Source organism: Penicillium diatomitis, assembly GCF_028827545.1.
Source record: "Penicillium diatomitis strain IBT 30728 chromosome Unknown utg000003l_segment0_segment0, whole genome shotgun sequence".
Lineage (NCBI taxonomy): Eukaryota > Fungi > Ascomycota > Eurotiomycetes > Eurotiales > Aspergillaceae > Penicillium > Penicillium diatomitis.
Window position 1 is genome coordinate 1,535,451 of NW_026623175.1, and position 23,860 is coordinate 1,559,310.

The 23,860-nt window shown below is 52.4% G+C and overlaps 7 protein-coding genes across 7 annotated transcripts; 4 read left to right on the forward strand and 3 right to left on the reverse strand.

Annotated features, from left to right (window-relative positions):
* Positions 1 to 415: 415 nt before the first annotated feature.
* On the reverse strand, positions 416 to 1,730 carry N7539_002752 (WD40 repeat domain-containing protein; the record flags this gene model as incomplete). The annotated part of the gene is made up of 4 exons (XM_056932355.1): positions 416 to 661; positions 732 to 1,379; positions 1,450 to 1,615; positions 1,690 to 1,730. The coding sequence occupies 4 exons, from the start codon at positions 1,728 to 1,730 to the stop codon at positions 416 to 418; spliced, it is 1,101 nt and encodes a 366-aa protein (XP_056792314.1).
* A 333-nt stretch (positions 1,731 to 2,063) lies between these two features.
* N7539_002753 (uncharacterized protein) lies at positions 2,064 to 4,118 on the forward strand (the record flags this gene model as incomplete). The annotated part of the gene is made up of 4 exons (XM_056932356.1): positions 2,064 to 2,086; positions 2,152 to 2,187; positions 2,244 to 2,490; positions 2,763 to 4,118. The coding sequence occupies 4 exons, from the start codon at positions 2,064 to 2,066 to the stop codon at positions 4,116 to 4,118; spliced, it is 1,662 nt and encodes a 553-aa protein (XP_056792315.1).
* Positions 4,119 to 5,689: 1,571 nt separating this feature from the next.
* Positions 5,690 to 7,007, forward strand: N7539_002754 (uncharacterized protein; the record flags this gene model as incomplete). Its single annotated transcript, XM_056932357.1, has 5 exons — positions 5,690 to 5,839; positions 5,894 to 5,976; positions 6,038 to 6,182; positions 6,256 to 6,291; positions 6,375 to 7,007. 5 exons carry the CDS (start codon positions 5,690 to 5,692, stop codon positions 7,005 to 7,007), a joined length of 1,047 nt encoding a protein of 348 aa, XP_056792316.1.
* Positions 7,008 to 10,230: 3,223 nt separating this feature from the next.
* On the forward strand, positions 10,231 to 10,711 carry N7539_002755 (uncharacterized protein; the record flags this gene model as incomplete). The annotated part of the gene is made up of 2 exons (XM_056932358.1): positions 10,231 to 10,460; positions 10,681 to 10,711. The coding sequence occupies 2 exons, from the start codon at positions 10,231 to 10,233 to the stop codon at positions 10,709 to 10,711; spliced, it is 261 nt and encodes an 86-aa protein (XP_056792317.1).
* A 2,543-nt stretch (positions 10,712 to 13,254) lies between these two features.
* N7539_002756 (sugar porter family MFS transporter) lies at positions 13,255 to 15,765 on the forward strand (the record flags this gene model as incomplete). The annotated part of the gene is made up of 9 exons (XM_056932359.1): positions 13,255 to 13,395; positions 13,498 to 13,877; positions 13,982 to 14,619; positions 14,683 to 14,840; positions 14,899 to 14,999; positions 15,134 to 15,267; positions 15,330 to 15,389; positions 15,453 to 15,545; positions 15,611 to 15,765. 9 exons carry the CDS (start codon positions 13,255 to 13,257, stop codon positions 15,763 to 15,765), a joined length of 1,860 nt encoding a protein of 619 aa, XP_056792318.1.
* An 849-nt stretch (positions 15,766 to 16,614) lies between these two features.
* Positions 16,615 to 18,903, reverse strand: N7539_002757 (putative nuclear RNA binding protein; the record flags this gene model as incomplete). The annotated part of the gene is made up of 1 exon (XM_056932360.1): positions 16,615 to 18,903. One exon carries the CDS (start codon positions 18,901 to 18,903, stop codon positions 16,615 to 16,617), a length of 2,289 nt encoding a protein of 762 aa, XP_056792319.1.
* A 2,273-nt stretch (positions 18,904 to 21,176) lies between these two features.
* Positions 21,177 to 22,955, reverse strand: veA (sexual development activator VeA; the record flags this gene model as incomplete). The annotated part of the gene is made up of 3 exons (XM_056932361.1): positions 21,177 to 22,335; positions 22,401 to 22,719; positions 22,808 to 22,955. 3 exons carry the CDS (start codon positions 22,953 to 22,955, stop codon positions 21,177 to 21,179), a joined length of 1,626 nt encoding a protein of 541 aa, XP_056792320.1.
* Positions 22,956 to 23,860: the final 905 nt, after the last annotated feature.

The following is a 23,860-nucleotide window of genomic DNA, read 5'->3' on the forward strand; positions in this document are numbered from 1 at the left end:
TGTGAAGGGTGGGGTGGGCCGAAGTTCCGTCTCGCCGTTTTGGGGGTTGACTTGTCTGGACTCTGGACTCTGGCGGCGCTACGAAAGATCCGAAGGGCGAAGAAAGTCCGGCAGATCGGCCCGTACGTCATCATGTTCCGGGTCACATGTGCTGGATTGCGCAATGTAGTGTTGTACCGTCTTAGTCAATCTACACGCCTCTTCAGGAAGAGAGATATTCTTGGTCGAACATACGCATATGTCGAATATGATATGCAGTGAGGCAAACAAAAGATTTTGTGATTGAAGCTCAGATTTGGTACATGATTCTGTCACTCGGTCCGTCGAGGGAAATGGCTGTGACCTTACGGGGCTCAAGTTGACGACTCATGCCGGTGATTCTTGTGGAGGGTATCGTAATTCAAGAAACAGCATCTCATTCCCTCATCAGTTCGGCCAGCTCTCGCTCCTCTTCTACTGTGAGTACGGGCTCGTTTTCTGGCTTCTTCTCGACAATTGGTCCGTTCCTGGAAAGGTCCACGGCCTTTTGTAGCTCATCGGGTCGGACGGACCATTGCCGAATAGTACCATCAATAGCGACACTAACAACGGTCGAACCAACCAAAGCGAGACCAGTCACTTCCTCGAAGTGGCCCGAGAAGGTGTGGTGCAGTTGACCGGTCTATCTTTGCTATTAGCACACGCCATCGCTGCGGGCATCGCTGCGGGCAATGGTTCTCAGAGAGACTTACAGATCGGTTCCAAACACGAACCTCCTCGTCTCGGCAAGCAGTGATGACCAAGCCTCCGTCTTCGTAAATGAGGACATCTCGCACGAAGTCAGGGTGCTCAAGAGACAGATTGTCCTTCCACCCGTCTGCTCTGACCAGACATTTGGCTGTTCTATCGGCGGACGCTGTCCACAAGTCTCCGTCTGCGTCAAAGAAGAGCTTGTTCACACTGGTCTTGTGAAGTAGAATTGGCTCAGATAGATCATCCCCACCAGTGAGCGTGAATTGGCGAATGGCACGATCACTTCCAGCGCTGAACACAACGACTTCGGGTGTCTCACTCCCGGGGTCGACCGCGAGATCGAGGATGCCCCGAAGATGGCCCTTGAAGGTTCTGGTTCGCTCCCCGGTCTCAATATCGAACACGAGAACTTTGGCGTCTGCACCGCCTGAGACGAGAAGGTCTTTCCCGTCTATCCTCATCGCAATGACAGATTTGACGAAGTCACTGTGTCCTTCATACTGTCTGCGCGGCTCTCGGGAAACCACGTCCCAGCTCCAAACAGTTTTATCCCAACAGCCAGCGAATAGTACTTTTCCATCCGGACTGACACAAAGACTGGTCAGGGGAGCTTCGGGCCCCTTATACAGTGCGTTGGTCTGACCAGTCTGGAAGGACAGGGCGAGATTGTATATCAATACTCGGCCAGTGGAAGAGACAATACGAGCAACAACTTACCTCGAGCACAACTCGCCGCACAATGCCGTTGCTCTGCGCTACATACACAGATCCTGGATTCCATTTGTCTGCAAAAATCGCGAGAATTTTACTCTCTAGTTTGATCGGATCGCCGTGGCTATTCTTAGACTTCGCCTCTTTCCGCTGCTGCTCATCAAGGGCAGCACTGATAATCAGTAGAACGTCGGAGGTCAGCGTAGATTCTCTTCCCGGTCACGCCACGATAGCTTCAATACTGACGTGGTTTGAAAAAAGTAGTCACGGTTTGATGAAGTCGTCATTTCGAGATCCAAGTGAGCGTTTTTCTTCCAAAATTCACTTCACTCCTTCTAGATTCTGCAACTCAACCAGATCGCTTTGAAGGTGGCTTTGGATCTGCCAGACGTGTTCACTGAGAACTGCACACTGAGCTTCTACGGCCTACTGTAGCACGAATCCACCGGACCACAGATCTCGCTTCTTCTCACTTCCCTTCCCTTCCCAGGTCGCCCACCTTTCCCTCACCTCATTCGATCACGTCGTTGACTTTTCGAACTTACGCTTTGAACAGCTTCGAATTTCAAACACCTTCCAAATCCAGTCCAAGTAGCGCGCGACCTGCGCAATCCGCCAGCATGGACATGAACCATTTGATTGGGTGAGCATACGGCGGCGGGACGAACCACTGGCAGGTGCCGCTGAACTGAAGCTAACATCTTACAGCCAGCGCTTCAACCTGATCTCCAAGAGTCAGATCCGGTATGCAGCTCTCAGACTACTGTGAAACGCAAAAACATGAGACTGACACATACAAGCTATGTCGGCACTCTTCACGAGATTAACCCAGAGGCGTCCACGATCGCTCTGGAGAACGTCAAGTCATTCGGTACTGAGGGCCGTCGCAAGAACCCAGCCGAAGAGGTCCCTCCTTCTGCGAATGTCTACGAGTACATCGTCTTCCGCGGCAGCGATGTGAACGACATCAGCATTGCCGATGAAGAGACAAACGACAGTGCTCAGCCAGAGCCTCCTCGCGTCCCGGATGACCCTGCGATTCTTGGTGTAAGTTGTGGATCTCTATCTTACCACCAATTTGTATTCTGACCCCAACACGTCCGTCAACTTGATTCTTCTTGCATCTTGTTCTGGCGGATTACTTGATCACATGACGAAACATACCCGGATGTAAACTCACAGACCTGTTCGGAATGCGCAAAACCATGTCGATATTTCCGTTGCCTTCCTTCTGACTGATCATTTGCATTTATCCATCGATGACCGTGCCTCGTCTTGGAATCACAAAGTGTGCCATTGACTAACTTCTGGATGTTCAGAATGCGTCACGATCCGGCCCCGTGCCAAGCGCTCCTATGGGCACTCCTGGTCAAGGTCATCCCTCTCAGCCCTCCACACAGCCTTCCCAGGGTGTTCAGCAGACCCCACCTGGCTATCCTCCTCAACAACCTTTCCAGCAAGGGTTCTATCCTCCCTACGGACAGGCCTTCAACGGACCACCGCCTCCTTTCCCTCCTGGCCCTGGGGGTCCCGGCGGCTTCCACGGCAATATGCCTTATGGCGGCCCTCCTCCTGGCTGGTTCCCCCCTCCTGGTCACGGCTTCCCTCCCGGTGGCGCCGGTCCATTCCCACCTCAGATGCCCCCAGGCGCACACAATCTTCCTCCTCAGCAGCGTCCTGGTCCTCCTGGCGGCCCTGTACCCCAGGTCACCTCTGAACTGCCCAGCGGTGATTCAAAATCCGCAAGCCGTCATGCCACACCATCCGCCCAAAAGGCACCGACTCCGCCTGTCGAGTCAAAGCCGTCGGTTGCGGAGGCTGTGCACGGTTCCACGCAGGCACAGGCGGCTGGTGCTGCTGCTGCACAGAAGAGTGGCCGTATCATGCCCGCTGTTCCCATGAATGCGCCTCGCCCCGTTGCCCCTGCTCAAGGTCCCGCTCCGATTGATGCAACCCAGGCGGCGACTCAAGCTGTCGCGGCGGCAATGGCCAAGCTGCCTCAGCCAGGTGCGCAGAAGAAGTCTGGTCCAGACGTTGGTGTTGATGCTCTCGCCCGCAAGATGGACAATATGCAACCTTTCAATGGCCCTCGTGCTCCCCGCGGTGGCCACCAGCACCAGCAATATCCTCATCAACATGCTCATCACCATCAGCAACAACAGCATCAACATCAGCCTCGTGGCGGCCGTGGTGGGGCGCGTGCTCCGCATAAGAAGATCGAGGTTCCCGAGTCCGACTACGACTTTGCCACTGCCAATGCGAAGTTCAACAAGCAGGATTTGATCAAGGAGGCTATTGCCACTGGATCGCCTACTGCGGAGGTTGAATCTCATGATCTGGCTCATCAACCTGAGGCCGAAACTAACGGTGCCACGGCTGCTTCCACCCACAGCCTCTACAATCGCTCTACCTCGTTCTTCGATAACATCTCCAGTGAGGCTCGCGACCGTGAAGAAAACACCACCCGAGTTGGTGGGCGTGAGTGGCGCGGCGAGGAGGAGAAGCGCAATATCGAGACGTTTGGACAAGGAAGCGTGGACGGCTATCGGGGTCGAGGCCGAGGCCGAGGCGGTCGTGGCCGTGGTCGGGGTGGCCGTGGTGGACGAGGTGGCCCGCGTGGTGCCGCCCGTGCTCCATTTCCTGCTCAGCAGGGGGCTTATGGAGGCCTGAACTAAGCTCGATTTACCCTTGAGGGCTTAGTCTCAATTGCCGAATGCTTCTTCTCCGTCTTGTGCTTTTACTTCCCTTTTTTTCTCAACCCGTGGGTCACCGAGCCCCTCTCGAAAACGAAGCGAACGATTTTACTGGAATGTTTCTCGTCCTTACGGCGCACTGGGAAATGATTCATGAAACTGGGCATTTTTGGGATGGCAATATGACAAATGTGTTTCTGCACTGCGCAACTGGCAACCGGTTTATCACGCTTTCTCCCGTTTGGTTTTGACGTTATCCGCATTCTTTTTCTGTGCTTCTTCAGGCACGAGCTCGCCATCAGCGTCATCTCTGGTTCTTCTCCAATATTTCTTTGATTTTATACTGGCGGGCCCCTTTGCCGCACGACGGTTGTGTTTCACATCCGTCATTCGAATGATGCAAAATTCGTGGTCATACACATATCTTAGCTAAAGGTCATGCGGCTTGTCTCTCCTCCTTGACAATGTATCATAACTCTTTTCATATTCAGAGGAGTGCACACTGCACAGTACTGCGCCACTCTAAAAAACTGCCAATTATCCTTTTTCATGAGTATTCTTACAGGAACCGAAAAGATCGTATGTCTCCCATCATTACAGATGACTTGCTGTTAGTTCTTGTGAACAGGTACATGGCATGTGCATATTCCCATCGAATCAGATGCCTAATTGCCCGAAACGATTGTCCAATGTTCTCGGGGTCGACAACTTGTCTTCAAAGGTGAGAAGAAAAAACAGCGATGAGCAAGATGTCATCCCACGAGTTTTTGGCCTCTTACCTCGGATTAGAGGGTTCTTTGTCACATTATTTTCAAAGGGACCTTGCCATGTCCCTTGGGCATCGTCGAGTCATTCTTGTGTGTAGTCAAAGCTCGAACAATCAAACGATATCACAATGTGCGACAAGCCACTTGTCTTGATTGCTGTTTTCACCTTCTACACGACCGTCTCTGGGTGTAGATTGGAAAGTACAGAACTTGTCTAGCGTTGAACATGGTGTGCCAAGCATTGGACATCACTGCATCGGTGCATCCATCTTCTGCACCACAAAAAGAGTGGAGAAGATGCTTCAGGCCTCTCAGTCCTCCCGTCCGTCCTCGACGCTCTGACCTGCTCCACAGTGACATCAGGCCAAGAACATTGGACATGCTGCACGATATATTATTGCATTCGCAGGAGGATGAGGAGATCGATCGCAGCTGCTCGCTTGTAGTCTACAGAACAAGACCCGAGATCTTCTTCTGGTGGGCTGGCACAGATGATCGTTCATGGGGCCTTTGGACCTCGGGCAGTGCGCGATTCGTTGGGATCGAGGGAACTGACTTCCGCGTCTTCCATTGTCCCTCGGTAGTCAGTGGAGATGGTCGGTTGAGCTCAATCTGGAGCTCTTCGTGCCCCGCACTCGATAGCCGATGAATCCAGTCCATTCTATTCAAAAGGATGAGGAATTTCCCAAGGCGCGTCATGTCATTCGAACTTCCCCTGGTCCCGACGAGCTCCAGTCAAATCTTCCCTTGTTGTTGAGAAGCTTCATTCTCCACACATTGTTCGCCATGTCTTCATCGCAAGAAAATGACATAGTCCAGGTTGCGGATCAGCTACCCTGGAACCCCAACTGCACTAAATTTCCCTCGCTGAAGGAGCTGCCGAAGCTCCCCGGAGCACCTGAGGGTGCGGCTTGGGTATGGGGTGAGAATGACCAGGTAGGACACTCGAGTCCTTCTAGCCTTCGAAACATGCTAACAAGCGTGTTACAGCTCGGACGATTGAACTTGCTCACCCCGCAACGTGTAAAGCAGTCTGCTCAAGAGATCGTCACGGGAGAAATGGTGCGATTGGAGTGAGTTGGACAATTGAATGGCCAGTTGTCGCTGGAGAACGAGTGTTGATCGTGGACCTAGTCTTCCAATGAACGTCCCCGAGCAACCGGCGTTTGACCGAGAGCCCTTCAAGCACACTCTGAAGACACTTGTGGATGGGATTGCCTATGACGACTGCTATTCACTTAACACCCAGAGTGGAACTCAGTGGGACGGGTTCCGTCATGTAAGACTTCCCGCAAGATCGTGTGGGAGGGCTTTGTCTGGACATGCTAACTGCGGTGGTGATGAGATGATAGTTCGCGCATTGTGAAACCAAGCTGTTCTATAACAAGGTAGGCCTTAACAAAGGCTGCAAAAGTCGGAATTGACTTACACCAGCATCAGTGAGAGGCTGATCTTTTTTTTTCCCCCGCAGGCAACGGGCGAAGATTTTGTAGGAGAGAATCCCAACATGCGCTGCAGTATCCACCACTGGGCTGAGCATTGCGTTGCTGGACGTGGAATCTTGCTCGATTACCGGTACTATGCTTTGAAGCACAACAAGCCCTATGATCCGTACACATCTCATGCCATCACTCTGGAGGAATTGAAAGCCTGCGCTGCATTCCAGGGAGTTGACATTCGCCCAGAGTCGCAGGGAGGCGACATCCGTCCCGGCGACTTCCTTCTTATCCGATCTGGCTTTGTGGAGAAGTACGACTCGCTGAGTCCAGAGGCACGATATGCCGCCGCCACTCGATCTCACGACAACCTGTGCTATGCAGGCGTTGCGCGGGATGAGAATATGCGGGAATGGCTCCATGACTGCTACTTTGCAGGTGTGGCTGGTGACTCGCCCACCTTTGAAGCCTGGCCTGTTCCTGCAATGGACTTTTTGCACCAGTATCTGTTGGCTCTCTGGGGCTGCCCGCTGGGTGAGATGTGGAATCTGGAGAAGTTGGCGGAGAAGTGTCGCGAGCGCGGAAAGTGGACGTTCTTCTTGACGAGCGCGCCGGCTTATGTGCCCGGTGGTGTTGGTTCTCATGCCAATGCAACTGCAATTTTGTAGGTAGATACCCTGAGGGGTGTGTCAAGTCGGACAGCAGTCAATTTCAGTGGATGAAGTCGCAGTGGATGAAGTTTCGGTGGAAGATCCCTGAACCGAGGTGGTGTGATCTCGTATTAGGGCATGTACAGCGGCAAGTTGAATAGCTGCTAGGCGGGCGTAGCTTGTGTTTCTAACATTGGGTTCTTCCATACCATTTTATTGATGAGAGTGCGCGCAATGGACTGGGGGAGGAACTACATGAAGAGACACACCCACGAGTGGGTTGTTCAACTGCTTCCCTTGTGTTGACCGAAGCCCTTCGCTCAAGGTGTCTGGAGACACCTTGAGCTCAGAGATGTGTAAAGGTAAGTTGATGTGGATCAATGTTATAGCTTATTGCAGTCCAGAGAACATCAATGTCATTGAAGAATCAGTAGTAAGATCCACCATCCTTGCTGCTCACAGTCCTGGTCCTAGCTATCTTGATTCACAACGCCCACTAGACGGGGATCAGTGAAATCAGAACTCTACTCCATGTTTGACGACATTGCAATGCTGCTATCGGAGCCCCTCCAGCTGTAGTTCTTGTGATACGTGGAAGATTGACATCGCATGCTGGCCAATGCTCGACTATCACAGTCTGAGCTAGCGTCCATTGGTAGTCCCGCGATCTTGAGGAGCCGGAGGGTACTAAGGTATTTTAGCTTGTGTACCACGTGGCATGTACCCATGAGGGTGTACCTGGCTGGGGACCTGTCACAGGTACTAACTTTAGAGGGCCGGTACCTGAGGACGATCACACGTTATTCAAAGACTGCTACTCTGAAGCATGGGAAAGGTAGGGTTCCGATAGGCCCCCGTTTAATGTTGCATGCAGCTGGATGTAGATCCGAATGCTCTTTCCTTCCATAGGCTCCAGCTTCCATCGGGTACCTCTATTGAAGACCAAAAAAAAAGGTAATATAAATTCAGCGCTACGACTTGCCGGATTCCATCTCGCTTCTTCTCGGATACTCGCATGTTCACGGATTTGGAGGGCATCCGGCGGAGAAATGCGTCTTTACTCTTGACGCAGAAATCCTGGAATTCGAATTAGCTGCAAATGAATGTTGGTCACATTGGTAGGTAGGGAGAGGAGACCGGTGGAACCCCTCACGAAAGGACTGACGAAAGGACTGACGAAAGGACTGACGAAAGGAATTGAATTTGAATATGGCTATGGCAGGAGCTCCTCAAATTCTTTCTTGGGTAGATTGATTTTCCGAATGTCCCCTCGTTGCATATTCCTACACGGTAGATATCTCGTGTTTCCTGTGTCAAAAATGACCAAAGACCTGTCGCGTGAGCATCCTTGAGCAAATTACCCTTTCGGGGGGAGGCTATCAGAAGCCAATCGCCATGTGAGCTCCATCACCACCATTGTAATACAGACCCTCGATTTATTTTTTTAGGTGGTACTTGGAGCTAGACTGTCTACCGTACAGGTGTGGCACGGCGCTACCTCACAACTCTGAAGATGGTAGTCAAACAAATATTCTCTCACATATGATCACCAGGACAGGTCTGGCAGGGCGGGGGAGAATCCTCGTCCTGACGTCTGGACCGGACATGTCGATCTCTCAAAGTCTCGTTGTCTCGTGATTCGTGAATGTCCAGGTCATTTACCCGGCTAGCCGTAGCTTGGTACGGGAGATTAATGCCTCAGGCACGTGGACTACCAGTCAGGCCAGAGCTCCACTCCACCCTTACTGACCCATCCCCAATCACATGAGGGGAATAAGTGTCTCCCTTCTTCTATCCTAAGGTACTCATGCTCCCAGTGCTGCACCCCGCACGACTTTGGGGGTGGGGAGTCTTGGCCAGGAACGGAAACGGCTCTCTTCAACGCTGCTTGTGCTTCCGCTTCGGAATTCATTTCCCTCTCATCAAAGGGATGAAAAGTGCAAAGTGGAGATCCGGCACTGACAAGCTGCCTATTCCAGCAGACCAGTGTCCATTTTGTCCATGGGCACTGGGCATGGGCAGTGGGGGCACACTTTCTAGGTGTGTGTCCAACGGTCCATATTTTCCATGAGCCTTTGGGGAAAAGTTGGTCAAAACAAAAAAAAAAACCTTAAACAAATCCGGGGCTCCATCTGGGGATTTGAACCCACTTCCAGAGTCGTAGTCGACCATTCGAGACCTCCTCTATACGGCTCGTATTCCGATGCCAAACTATCTCGATTCTCCCCAACTTTCGTCGCCCGTGTAAATCCGGAAAAATCCCGCGATACCCTCGAACAACCATGGGCTGTAGCATTTGGATATCCTGGGTGCTGCCCTCGGACCACGACACCTCCCTCGGACGAGAGAAGCTCATGTCCCCTAGTGATGGAGCTGTCAGCAACATTAAGTGGATCTGCAGGACCGCGCGAGCGAGAGAGGGAGAAACAGAGGCTGTTCAAGATGTACAGTATGTATATGCATTATGCATTATGCACTAGCATGGTAAATACTTAGAAGTACGACTGGTAGTCTGGTGCTGGTAGTCTGGTACTGGTAGTGCTATTAGCTGTAAGTTAGGGCAGACTACAAGTACATACAGTATGTAGTTCGGCATGTTAGTGCTGGTGGGGAAGTACCCACGCAAACTTTACTTTGGAGTGCTCAAGTAGGTGGTAGTAATCTATTACTACTGTAGCCTGTAGGAATAGTAGTAGGAGGCAATCGGTGTGCTCTCTTCGGCATCCCCGACCGCTGAGCCGTGGGGAAATTCCTCCCGTGGTAAAACCGGCTTCTTGGAAAGAAAAGTCTTTTCCCCCAATGCCTCCAACATCGAAGAACCACATGGCTCGGCCAATACCCATCACCGGGAATCGGATTTTCCCGCGCTACTCAGGCCTGCCTGGGGTCCCACCCCTTGCACAGAACGGAAGAAAAGTTGGCGCATGTGGAAAAAAAGACGTCAGTGGGACTAGGGTTACATTCCGAAATCAGGTATACATCCAGCAGATCACGGCGGCCTCTCAGCCTGCAGCTATGCAGCTGCAAGTGGCTCGGAGTCAGCCCATCAAGCAAGGGAGGATCACAGCAGAAGGTCAAGGAACAGATTCAGCAACCCAAAAGGGAAACATAAACCAGAAAAATCTCAGAAATAGAGCAATACGCGAAGGTTCGGCCACCAAGCCACTTTGAAACGCAAATCTGCCGGGACCAGCGATCCTCGTCCGAGGGCTTTGAAAGGCTTTCGGGTCACCAGACACCGATGGGGCTCAAGGCCCCAGGCGACAGTCTACACGGACTTGCACATGTTACAGAGTACAGGCTCCTGCACCCGAAACGCTCCTCGCCCGATTACCCGCCTCCCGTACCGATAGCACTGGCAGGTCATTTCACCTCTTGTGTTGCCGACCGTGGCCGCCAGCTTCGGGCACCCTACATGACCGCTGCAGGATTGCTGATATTCGGGGCAACGCACCATGACGCTTTCGCCAGGTATGTATGCAAAGTGCGCCCCGTGGGCGCACAATTAACAAATACTACCTCACCATTTATCATGGGCAAATTGATCCATGGGAAGAGTCTTGGAGATCACGCGATGTTCTCGCAAAGGAGGCAGACTTGGATAGCAAAGTCCATTACTCGGTTCAAAAAGGATGATTTCTTCCGTAGGCACTGGGCAGTACTTGCCCTTGGTACTTACTAACTTACTCAGTACTACGAAAAGTAACTACAAGGATTGGTAAGAGGGATGCACGGATCATCTAATCACCTGCTCATCTCGAGCGTGGGGCCAAGTGTGGTACAACCGCTCTGGGGAAGTGGTACCTCTGTTCATCCGTCGTAACTGAAGTACACGTGGTAGCCGTCTCTATCATTGTATACCGGAGTATACCAGTAGACTAGAGAGTCGGAGTACTAGATACCTACTACAGTAACTCTCATAGGAGCATCAAAGACTGCATCTGTGGCATCCAGCGGCCTCTATTCCCACGACAAGCAGGCAACGGACCGAGTCGGCCGACAGTCCCAGACGCGATCACAACCGTCCCAAACGCGACCATAACCGCCCAGCGAAGCTGTGCAGGACGGCGACAAATCCCGGCAGGGCTCCTGGGCCGATTCCTGATCGGCTTTTTTTTTTTTTTGCGTTTGGTCCATCTTCCACCATTCACCCTTTTGCCTTTGGTTGCTGCTCGTCATTGCTCCGGATGGGACCTGATCATCTCTTCTTCCCCACCCAGAGTCCTGAGCACCTTCACTCCGTAGAGTCAGCAGTCAGTACTCAGTAGTAGTAGTAGTAGTAGTAATACAGTCCTCCCGTACGACTGATGAGCGGAGAAGGACAACCCCTGTTCCCCTTCAACTCTCTCTCTGTCCGCATCTGGATTCGGCGCCCTCTGTCAGTGGGGGGCCATCGGCCATGCCACCCAATCCCAATCCCAGATGGTTTCTTGTGCGGGTGTTGGCCACGCTACCTTCGAGACCCCGGAGCTGTCCACGTTGTTTTTCTTTTTTTCTTTTTGATCCCCTTCCCGAAGAATGTGAGATTTCTTCGATGCGGAGGCGGAAGAATATGCCGATGGAAGACACGGAAGAAAGAAGACCACACCACCTGCATCCTGATCGGAATCTGAATCTGGGACCCTTGAAATCATCAATTTCCCACGAGGTCTCAAATGGCAGAAACTCCCGATAGGATGAACCTGCCATGTCCGTTTTGGGCTTCTCTAGCGTAACGAGGCGTTTGCATCATCATCCCCTTCCTTCTTGACTCACTTGGCTGATATCAGATTCTGCCGCACAGGCACCTGTCGATGAACGAAGAAAAGCGCCTCGTCAAGGGAGAGGCGTCCTTCCACTAGAGTCGAAGCGGGCGGTGGCTGATCTTGGCTGAACTTTTTTGGAGGTGTAAGATGCCGCTTCTGGATTAGCGAGAGATGCCTTTGCCTCTTTGGAGCGGGTGGAGTCTCGTTCGTCTGTTCGAGGTGTGATCTTGGCCAGTGGTCCTCTGACCGTCTCTCTCTCTCTCTCTCCCTCTCTCTCTTTACCCCGACAAAGTCCAGGTCCAAAGGAGCTCGTGCTGACTCCCCGCGCTGGGCCGTGCGGCAAACTGGGGCTAAGGCGGGCAACTCCACTCCACACAGTCCACCCGGCCACACGCGGTGGTGTCAATGGCGTAGCGTGACTCTGTTCCCGAGTGGGTCCGAGGAAAAAAGATCGTTAGACTCTGCGTTGAACCACGGTTGGCGGGCAAGGGACCAGGGACTGTAGCACCCAGATGGCCAGGTTAAAGTCGGGGTAGACTGGGACTCCTGGAGGATGGAAGATAGCGAGAAACCACAGTGAAGTGAAAGCCGGCAAACAAAAAGGTGACTTGAGTTCATTTCACTGAATCGGCTGAGCAGTGATCTTGAACCTCCTGGAGTAAGCTGGGGATCCTATGCCAGTGGACTCAGGCCCCGGGGCCACAGTCATGGTCAGTCTGGGGAGAGGTTCAAGGTGCAGTATGCTCCAAGTGATTAGAGCGTAGTTCTCACAGCGACAGATACCACCATCAGAGTATTGCATTGTCGTAGAGGTACTATTACATTTCCTAGTCTACCAGGTAACTCTGTTATACGATTAACCCGAGAGCGGAATGGTACCTGCTGCTCATCGAAATCGCTGTACTTTAAATGAGTGGGTAATTGACTGGTCAGTGACCCGTAACTGATCTGATTGGCACCGCATGTGAATTCCCTTGCGAATTTCGATGTAAATCTTTTTTTTGGGTGGATTATCCCAAAAAAAAAAAGAAAGAATAGAAAGATATATTAAAATTCAAATTACCTCCTCCCCAGAAACCAAATCCGGGCAAGCTGGGTCGCTCCTCACGGCAGCCCCGCGGCAGGTGCGATGGCGACAACAGTTCATGTCAATGGCCCACGCCCTACACAATACGATGCAACTCGTGGTCAGTCTGATTGTTTGCTCCTCAACAACGCGCGTACGTCGCTCGTCTCTGGCCCCGCGGAGCGCACACTTTAAATAAATTCCCTTTCGCCAGATCCCCGTCTCTGGATTTTCTTCCTTCTTCAAATCCCCTTCCACCACTTCTCTCACTTCACTTGACACTTTCACTTTCCCAACCCTCACACATCTCTCGCTTGTGAGCTTCACAGCTTCAAGCTAAGCTAGTTCGATCCTGCTCGGTGTCTCTTTTTCCAAGATCTGAGACTTTCCTCCTTTCGAGCCCGTTTCGTCTTCCTTTCTCTTCCTTCCCTCCGCGTTCACATCCTCTCAAAAAATGGCTGAGAATCCCCTTCCTCCCAAGGAGGGTCTGGCCCACGATGAGGATATCACTCAAAGCGTGGCCATGGCCCAGGTCGACGGTCCTAGCCAGGAGAAGCATGCTGCAGCGCTGAACATCGTCGAAAACCCGCTCAAGGTGAGATTCTATTCAAGTCTTTGGGATTCCCTTGATATCCTACAAAAGAAGCGCTGGTGCCCGTGATGCATAATGAAAAAGCTGACTCGTTCTTTTTTGTAGCGTTTCCCGCGTGAGCAAGTATACGAAGATGCCCGTGGCTTTGCCGAGATGCACGGCCTGGCTGAGCACGCCGAACTCTTCGGCCGCGCTGCTCTCGTGGCTCGCGAGCCTGCAGGCCTTGAGAGCGTGACCGAGCTGTCTCAGGACGAGGCAGCCGCTCTCCACTATGAACATGACCACAAGTGGCACGGACCATGGATGCTGTGGTACTCCATTGCACTCTGCGCCATCGGCGCCGCGACTCAGGGTTGGGACCAGACCGGTTCCAACGGGGCCAATCTCTCATTCCCTCAGGCCCTAGGCATCGACAGTGGCAGTTCCCGTGATGAGTGGATCAAAGGGCTCATCAACTCGATCATCTTCCTCACTGCCGGTCTTATGTAAGTACCCAAACAACGATTCGTCATGTTACATCTCGACCAAAGCTTGCTGTCGTGGTCTCGTCCTCTCTTGAAAAGTCACTGACATGGTTCCTCCTATCTAGTGGTGCCTTCATCGTCGATCCCCTCAACCATTACCTAGGTCGACGTGGAGAGATTTTCCTGACCGCGGCCTGCCTCACGGCTACCCCCATCGGATCCGGTTTTGCGCGCACCTGGCAGGAGCTGTTCGCCGCTCGCTTCGTCATGGGAATTGGAATTGGTGCAAAGAATGCCACCGTGCCGATCTACTCGGCTGAGATGGCTCCCCACCGCATCCGTGGTGCCCTGGTCATGTTCTGGCAGCTCTGGGTTGTCATTGGTATCTTCTTGGGCTTCTGCGCCAATGTCATTGTGAAGGATACCGGTGACCTCTCCTGGCGGTTGCAACTAGGCTCGGCCTTCATTCCCTCCTTTATTCTGATGATCGGCATCTTCTTCTGCCCCGAGTCCCCCCGTTGGTTGATGAAGAAGGGCAAGCACGTCCAGGGCTTCAACTCCATGTCTCGTCTTCGCGCCCATCCCATCATTGCTGCACGAGACTACTACTACTCCTACATTATCTACATGGAGGAGTTGAAGGAAGCTCGGGGTGCCGGTTACTTCTCTCGTATGCGTGACATTTTCGTGGTGCCCCGTATCCGACGAGCCAACTATGGTGCGTCGACTGTCATGATCGCGCAACAGATGTGCGGTATCAACAGTGAGTGATCCACAGCTTCCCCCGGTGACCCTGAAAAGACATCCAAGATCTAACTTCGCACAGTCATTTCCTTCTACAGTTCGACCATCTTCGAGAACGCCGGTTACAGCGCAGTTCAGGCTCTGTACGCCTCTCTGGGATATGGTGCCATTCAAGTGGTCTCCACCATTCCTACTCTCTTCCTCATTGACACCAAAGGACGACGCACCTTGACATTGGCTGTGAGTTGACTTTCGATCCATCTCCAGTGAGACTTGCTAACATATGGATTACCTGAAGACATTCCCATTGATGTGTATTTTCCTCTTGGCTGCCGGCCTTTCTCTTCTGAACTCAAATGATAACCGAAGCAAGGGAGCACACATTGGACCTGTCGCTCTGTAAGTTGGCTATCTTCTCATTCCCCTAGTCCTGCATCTTCGATACACCTCTTCACAGAGCCCCAGGCTACCGTTACCTGTTCTTTTTCACCATTCTCAAACATGACACAGCACTAACCAGTTTCTTCGAACAGGTTCGTCTACCTCTTCACAATCTGCTACTCGCTGGGTGAAGGTCCCGTGGCTTTCCAGTACTCTGCCGAGGTCTTCCCTACCGTTCAACGTGAGCAGGGTATGGCTTGGGCTGTGTGCATCAACAACACCTTTGGTAAGAGATGATGCGCTTGTCAGTAAAGCAAAGTCCACGAGTTTGCTAACATGTTGCTGCAGCTGGAATTCTTGGCTTGACATTCCCCCGTATGACCAGTGTCATGACGCCCACTGGAGCGTGTAAGTTTTCCTGGTTGCCGAACCCATTCACGTTCATACTCACTGACATGGCGATTGATACAGTTGGTTTCTACGCTGGTCTGAACCTGATTGCTTGGTTCATGATATTCTGCTTTGTCAGAGAGACCAAGCAGCTCACACTGGAGGAACTGGATCGTAAGTCTTTTGCTGCATCTTCTCTGAATCTTGAATTCAAGGGCTCTCTAACTGTTTGTCTCCAGAGGTCTTTTCTGTTCCAACCAAGAAGTTCATCGGCCACGAACTCACCGTCTGGCTTCCTTACTTTGTGAAGCGACACATCTTCCGCCAGCGGATTCCAAAGCCTCCATCCATTATCGCCACTGCGGATGAGGCCCGCAGGGTCGAAGAACACTAAGCGGCCAACACACGGAGAGGACGACAAACAAAAGCAGCCCTACCAAAAAAAATAAAGAAAACCCCCAGAAAAACGTCCCTCATTCTCATCGAGCTGCTTAGGGACATTGGACCCAAATCAGAAGCATCGATACGCCTTGCTTTTTCGATCCTCTCCGACATTTGGTCATGCTTGGTCAACAGACAGACAAGCTGTCTTGACGTTCACGGCTTATGTCTTACGATTAATCATTCCCAACGACTCTTCAATTGAAGAGCTAGCTAGATCATAGTGGCTTAGTTGACTAGCATAATACGAACATTTTTCTTAGTCATATCATCGTCCCCACTCTGCTGCAGCAAGGTAAATCACGTTCCCTCTGCCTTTGATATAGCCCAAACATACCGAGAATCAGATTTGGGGGGCAAAGGCAAAGTGCGTTGACAAGAACATCTGCAACATTCCGCGATATGCAGTTGCAACGACAAGGGACATACAGTGGAAATTGAAAGGTGTAAGTTGATCCAACATCAAACTCACGACAGGAACATTAATCACCAGCGACGAGAAGAACATTCTACAAGGGCACCTGCGAGGTATACACCATCAGAGTATGAGAAATCAACATTCCAACATGCAAGTCCAATTCCAATTCCAATCGGAAAAAAATGCCACTCAAACACTCGTTGATTTAACAAGTTCCAAGATACATGAGAAATGAGAAGAAGAAATTGAACCCACAAAAACACCAAGTACGTCAAGGGTATCAAGAAGAAGATATGAAGAGCAGAGAAATCCACTTGTTCCATCCACGGAAAGGCTCACACACCATGGCCACCCGTCAGATAAATTACTCCATTGCCAACACAATCAAAATATGGTCTCAGGCCATGGATAGTTCTCCAAGAATGACGGCCGAGGACTCTGCACCGACGCGACCTCGTCTTCATCCATGGCCTCGGCACCTGCGTCGCCTGCCCTGTCGACTGGCTGATCGGTCGAATTCATTCGCTTGATGGGGGATCGGTGAATTTGGACATTATTGTTCATCAGAAGCTCCTGGGGCAGAGGCGGGACGGGAGGAATGTCACTGCTGTCATGTCGGCTCCGCTTTCGGGTTGTTTGGGGCTTTGTGGGCGACGGAAGAGGCTTTCGATCAGGATCAAGCTGACAATGTGATTGCAGGTAGAATGCATGTGGCATTTCCAGGAACGCCGGGGAGGATGAAAACACATCGTCGCCTGGTCCTCCTACTCCTCCTCCGGTGCCAGCGGGAGACTCGGGAATGGTCTTGGTCGGACTCACGGCCGCGGGGGAGGTGAATCGCAGATTAGATTGGCTTCTGCTGCGCGGGAGACCGGCTTTGGATGAAGCGGGCGATAGAACGGATTGACACTGTGGTGACCGACTTGCTGCTGGAGAGGATCCACGAGCTTTCGGATGTGGTGATTTTTTATGTGCCGCATCGAGGGTCTTGTCGCGGTCTACGTCGCGCTTGCGACTTGCGGACCCGGGGCTATCACCAGCTTCTTGCTTCTGCCATTTCGCTGGACGTGGTGGGCTCAGCGTATCGAGATTGTTCGTTTTGTCGTTGATCAGCTCGGTGATTAGCGAAGAGCCGCGGTCGTGATCGTGATCGGCGGCTTTGCTATTGAGACGCTGCGGCGTGGGGGACTCAAGGGGCTTCGGATGCCGGCTATCGAGATGTTCAGGATCCGACTTCCTCTTGCGGGAGGAGGTAGTCTTACTCATTGACGGTTGCCGTGTCTCACCGTGCTGCTTACTCGGTGACCTGGACACGGGCCTGCTGAAACCACCCGTTGATGGGCCTGGCGAGAAGTTCTCTCTCTCCTCAACAGTCGGGAGGGCGGTGATCTCCGGGGTACACGATCCAGGCCGATCGACATCTGCGGCGTGCTGGTCGAGAAGTCGTTCGGATGGCAGGGTTGGCAGAGCCCCCGGCACAAATTTACGAGGATAACTGGCCGGGTCCATGTCTAGATTGGAGGGCTTCTGATCGACATCCGTGGAAGGCAGTCGTTCCTCATTGCCGGAAAGTTGACGAAGTTCTCGCCGGGCTCTTTCCAATTTATCTTCCAAGTTGCTGACTTTTTTGAGGAGCTTGGTCTGGCGAGAGATCTCCTTGCGTGATCTTTGTTTCCGCAGACCAGTGGTATTGTCAATTGACTCTTCCGACGTCCGTTCTTGGTAGACCGACGTGGCGGATGACAGATCATGGTATCTGACGAATGGGATACCAATGGACCGCAAGTCTTGGAACGAGGAACGCTTTGAGGACTTGGATGTTGATCGAGAGTGTCCATGGTATTCGCCTCGGTCGCTTGCTTGCGAGTTCATAGTCGAGGACCCTTCCGCGCCAGAATTGAATTTGCTTTGCAACGTGTGCCATGTCTGATCCGCGTGATGAGGATCAACCGCACCACGAGCCGTCGCGGAGGCAACGTTCTGCCTCTGCATGTAGGAGCCCTTGTTTGTGCCCTTGTACCTTGCTTTCTTGAGCTCAGCATATGCCTCCTCGGCCTGCGTCAGGGTATCTTTAGGAGGCGGCGGGCTCGGACGGCCCCACCCACCGAATGGGTTGAACGCGGAAGCAATTGCCTTGCCGAACCTGAAGATCCCCGAAGGACGATGTCGAGGACCGGGCGGCTTGGCATCTTGGACGAAGACGGTGGGAGGCTCTTCGCTGATGCTATCCGACATGTTCGCCTCGACAAATCGCGATCGTCGACCTAGTCGAGCCCGGGGACTACCGGTCAACGCGGCAGCCGTACGACCCCGGAGTGACGCGAGCGAGGTTCGAGGTGACGCCCGAGGAGACCCTCTGTAGCCTGGGCCAGGGACGGGGCCGGGACCAGCGCCAGCGCCAGCGCCGTCAGTGATGTATGCGTTGCGAGCGACTCGGCGATCCGGGTGTCCATAATCTGCAGCTTCTTCGGGGAGAGGCCAGTCATTTGAGCGCCGTCGTTTTGCCGGCTTTGCTTCACATGACTGGTACTCTTCTAATCCAGGCTCTTCGGCCGCGTCATCAAAGCGCCCAGAGACGTCGGAGCTCCAGTCAGACACGTCGTCTTCAAGATCACTGGTTCGCGAATGTTTTCGCGAGGATCGCGGCAGCGCAGGATCTGAGTCGAGGTTCATCGTGGGAGAATAGAGGATGATTCTATCTTGAGCCATCTAATCAACGAGTCAATCACCTTTTCTTTCCATCTGACATTCGTGGATCAGGATATTGAGTCTCAAGAAGCTCGTGGCCGGGACTCGCTAGCTCTCAAGAGGTATCTGACATTCGACACGACTTACCTCGGCGTTTGCGACCGGTGGTTCTGCACCTCTCTTCTACCAACAAACCACTGTAGGCGCGACAAACACGAGCTCGCGCGTCACAATTCTATATGTGAAGGATGATCAAGTGATGGGGGTACCGCATGAGCAAGACAAGAGCAAAGCCCGATTTCGAAAGAGAACAATTAAAGACAGAGAGCAAATGGAAAACCACAGAGACGGGGCAAAAGGCGCAGTTGACAAAGCCACGCCGGTAGTGACGGGGCCTGTCAAATTATTTACTCCCTGTGGAGTTCTCGATCGGATTGGAAATTATTCACTTGGTTCCTGGCTTCCTGCTTGTTGTGATCGGAGGGGGGTGGACTGGTGGAGTAAGAGAGGGTGGGGGGGGGGGTCACTCGATTGTCGCATACTCCACGCTTTCCCAGGGCGGAAGTTTGTTTTGATGGTGGGGACAAAAGCCTTTCGGCCAGACTATCCCGAAGTGGACGTGATGGAGGGATTGGCCATTAAACACCTGAGAAACAGGTACACAGAGAGAGCAGGGCAATTATAATCTGAATGTAAGATTGAATCTTGACTGTCACTTTTCGATTGAATGTTAAAGTAAAAGTACATGGCTGGGTTTTCGAAATATCAGCTCGACATTGAAACTGCGTGATTTTCTCCCTGCTATTGGGATCAGAAGGTAAGGGATATCACTGCACAAGTCTTAATCAAGCTGTAATGTAACAGGCCTTACACCTTATTACACAACCCCGCATAGACAGTCAATTCAAGATAGATCAAACCATGTAGGGAGAAAGCACGTTGACAGGGAAAAGGCATTCAGCCTAGGCAGGCCTTGCGGACCGCCCAATTTGCGTCGGTAGAAAACATGGGTCATTCAAAAGACGGTGGAGGAATGCAACAGGCAGCAGATATGGAATGCGATCTTTCCCAACAATGTCTACGTGGCAGGAGCACAGGCGCGATCCTTAAAAGGTCTACCTTTCTTCCTCCCCAGGAAAGGAGATGGATAGTCAGGGCTGGAAGTGCTTCGCGGCAATCTAGGCAAAATAAGATCCTGTAGGGATAAGTATGCCGTGGTACCTAGGGATATTGTACAAAGGCCTTTCCACCCTGGAGCCTGAGTCCTAGGGCATTCTCGTCTTTATATCGAATAGTATATTCCTTTGTTCATGACAATGAAAAAGACAATTTACCAACAAAAGGTCTCACAAACAGACGGTAAAATGCCCGACGCCGAATGTTTTCCCAATTCCTCCGGCAAATCTGAAAACGCCTCATCAACCACGTCAGCAGGACAAGGGAAAAATCCAAAACAACAAGAAAAACTTGACAATTTCCAAAAAAAAAAAAAAAAAAAAAGTGCAGAGGCCTATGACTAGAATGGAATGCCGTCCGTTCAGGTCAATTTTTGTCAAAAAACTGCAAGAAAACTTGAGTCAAGAAGCGAAAATAGATCCTCGTACCCTCCCAGCAAAAGAATGAGGCAACTTCGCAGTGAAAAACGCCGACAGATTATCCAGCACCCAAGAAAAGATAAGAGAGATGCAGGGTCATAACATTCAATATAAACCACAGTCCAACTTGGCCCGATATGAAGACGAGTCTCGGTCCAGCCAAAGAGTACCCAGTAAGGCAATCACTTGTTCAAGGACGTAGTCTCGTCAATTACGAGTCCTCAGTTGGCTGTCGAATCAAGGTGAGAAGCATGTACAAAGATAACTGGGCTTTCAGCCATCCGGTCGCAAACCAGGCATGTTTGAGAATTTAAAAAATAGACGTGAAAAAGTTGGAGGAGTCGAAAGTAAGACTATTGAGGCCAGCGCGGCTGGCCCAAGCAGCTGAGACTGTGACAAAGCATGCAGTAGAGAGACGTGTCGTGCTGGTGGCCGAGCCAGAAGCAGAGTGATCAGGCACATGGATGATGAGATAAAAGGACAATATTGCAACGACTATGAAGCCTGTCTTGCATCGGTGAAAGGACGGCGAGATGTGGCATGAGGGATGAAAGGAGCTGATACACAGAGGGTCACAGTGGAAAGGGGCGCCGACCCCCTTCAAATCTGTGCCAACCTTGGGTGAGGGCCAGCCTGCTCGAACTCCGAACCTTCGATGAAATATCACTGAACAGTCGGAGGAGCCTTCATGACCATGCGTCCATTAGCACGCTTGTAGGCCATGTCAGGGCCTAGCTCAGCCATCAGTGCAGCACGACTCTCGGCAGAAAAGTCACGGTATGCAGCAGGGTAAGGGTCCATGTCCGGGCGCATTCCATTTTGCATGGGCCGCTCATCAATCCCAAAGGAATCCTCGTGTGTGCGCTTGGCTCCAAGGGATCCAGAGTGATAAAGCATCCGCTTGCCTGACACGGAATCGTATCCCTGGCCAGGTGAGCCCACTTCAGTGACAGAGTCTAGGTTGACATATTCGGCGGGCATCTGCTTGTAGCTAGTCGGTGGATAGGACGAATGTCCCAGAGTCGGTGTTGATATCGTCGAGGCCATACTCTGCGATGCAGGCTGATATTGAGGAACCTCAGGCATCAGATATGGCTGCTGCATCTTCGGTGGCTCCACACGGTATAGGGTGGTAGTGTTCTTAGGATACCCATTGGGTTCAGGACATGGATTTGCCATGGGGTATGCTGCCGGCGTGCCGTCATAATCCGTGGCCACGGATGGATGGCGATTATTGGCATACACCGAGCGAGGGGAATAGTTGGCCGACGGCGCCACTGGCGGGGGCGTAGGCGGCATGTGCGGAGCTGGATATTGAGAGGGCGTAGAACCAAACGTGAGGTGAGACTGATAGCCGGAAGTCTGAGTGTGAGGCATTGGCGCAGGTGGCATTGGCCGGTGATAAGGCTGCGGTGGGCACTGGAAACCATATTCGGAACCAGAGGGCCGCCGCTTCACCTCGCCCCCGTAGCCGTAGGGGGATTCTACCACGCTGCCATTGCTGTTCGAGCGAGGCCGTTCCACTGTCTGTGCAACATACCGATCGGGCGAGGCGTATCGGTCGTTTCGGGGGTAGACTGCCGTACTGCCTTCGTCATATTCGTACTCCTCCTCTCGTTTGTCTCCGCGACGTCTCATGCGGACGTCGCGACGAATGCGTACACGACACCCTTGCTCCGCGATGATGCGGCTCAAAGAAGTGCTAGTGGCGAGACCAGGGAACTTCTTGGCGCTGTAGACGGTAAAGGAAGCGATTGCACTTCGAGGCGAAAGTGCAAGTAGCTCCGAGGAGATACGGGCTGACCCGAGGCCGAACGGGATGCTTGATTTGGGAGCGGCGTGGTCGCATCTTGGTCCGCATCCTTGACATCTTTGATCTCCTCGTACAGATGGAAGCTAAGACGAAATCGGCCCTCGTGGCGGACCGACAGGTCGGGGAAGATGAAATAGCCAGCTTGGGAAGGACGGTCCAGGTAGGCGACGCCGGCGACGGGCACTCCAGTCAGGACTGGAACAGAGGCGGATGGCGCTGCGCTTCCTCGCATCGCAGCGATGTGTCGCACCGAGTCCAGGGTGGCGTAGAGAAAGAAATTGGCATTATAGGCAAAGGTGATATCCGTCTTCTGCGCGTCGTTGACTGGGTCCGACTCGAAGATACGTAATTCGACCACAGGTGGAGGATCGACAGGGCGGCGGTCGGCTGAAGCTGTAGGTCCATTCCGAAGCGATCTTGTTAGCGACCCCCGTACGCAATCTGGCACACCCTTGGGAACGACTCAATGAGCTGAACATACACTTGGCACCTGCACCGCATGCTCTGGCGCGTTCAGGTTGTTGCATGACACTTAGCGTGTATGTGAGCTTCTTGCCCTCGCGAGTGATCCGGCTCACCGACTGGGTGGTCTCGTTCTTGGACGTCATCGGATTCGGTCGGGAAGCCATTGCTGGCAGCTAGAGTATTTGACGATGACGGAAGTTCTGTGGGGGGGGGGAATGAAAGTGTGTGATTAGCATCGCTGCGCCATCGGCCAGGGTATTCGGTGCGTAGCCAGACTAGCACTCGTTATTGCGAGGAGGGTATTCGCAGACACGTACATTGTGATGTATGACTCGTGTCTAATGGATAGGACGATCAACCCAATCGGTATGGTCGAGTCCTCGCTGCCAGCCGCACAAGATCCCACAATGCGCAGATTCCCGACGATTTCTAACAGACCCGACACTCCTGATTTCCCAATGGTCCCGAGATTCCGGCACGGCCCTTTCGTGTACTGGGTCGTGGGCGGTCAGTGTGCGACGGTCGGAGTCAGGCTGTGATCTGGATGAGATGAGCAACACCGAAGGTCGCTCGGAGTCGAGCTGAGGGATGACGGTTCTTCGCTCGTTGGGCCGGATTGCCCAGGTCAAAAGGCCACGGATAGGAAAAGCCCGACGTTCGAAAGCAACGGGGTCTCAAGGTCGACGAGAGATGAGAAAGACCAAGGATTGAGAGAGCGGGGGCTTAACGAAAAGCAGATGCGAGTTCGCCAGAAAGGCAAAGCCAAGTCGAAGAGTGCAGCAGCAGCACACATTGGACGGGCTGATCGCCAAACCAGGTACTTTTGGAGGAGAGGCGAACGGCCTGGTACTGTACCACGAAATACAAACTTACGGTGACTGTGAGACGGCGACTGACCACGGTCCATGCATCATACTGTACGCCGTACGGCTGTATTGGCTTTAATCTTTACTTTTAGTCTTGACTCTTTACAGTCCCTGTACTGTACCTGTGTAGCATACATCTCAGTCATACGGATTTCAGTATGGCCTCTTAAGAAGTTCCGATTTCAGAGAGCCCAACTGCTTGG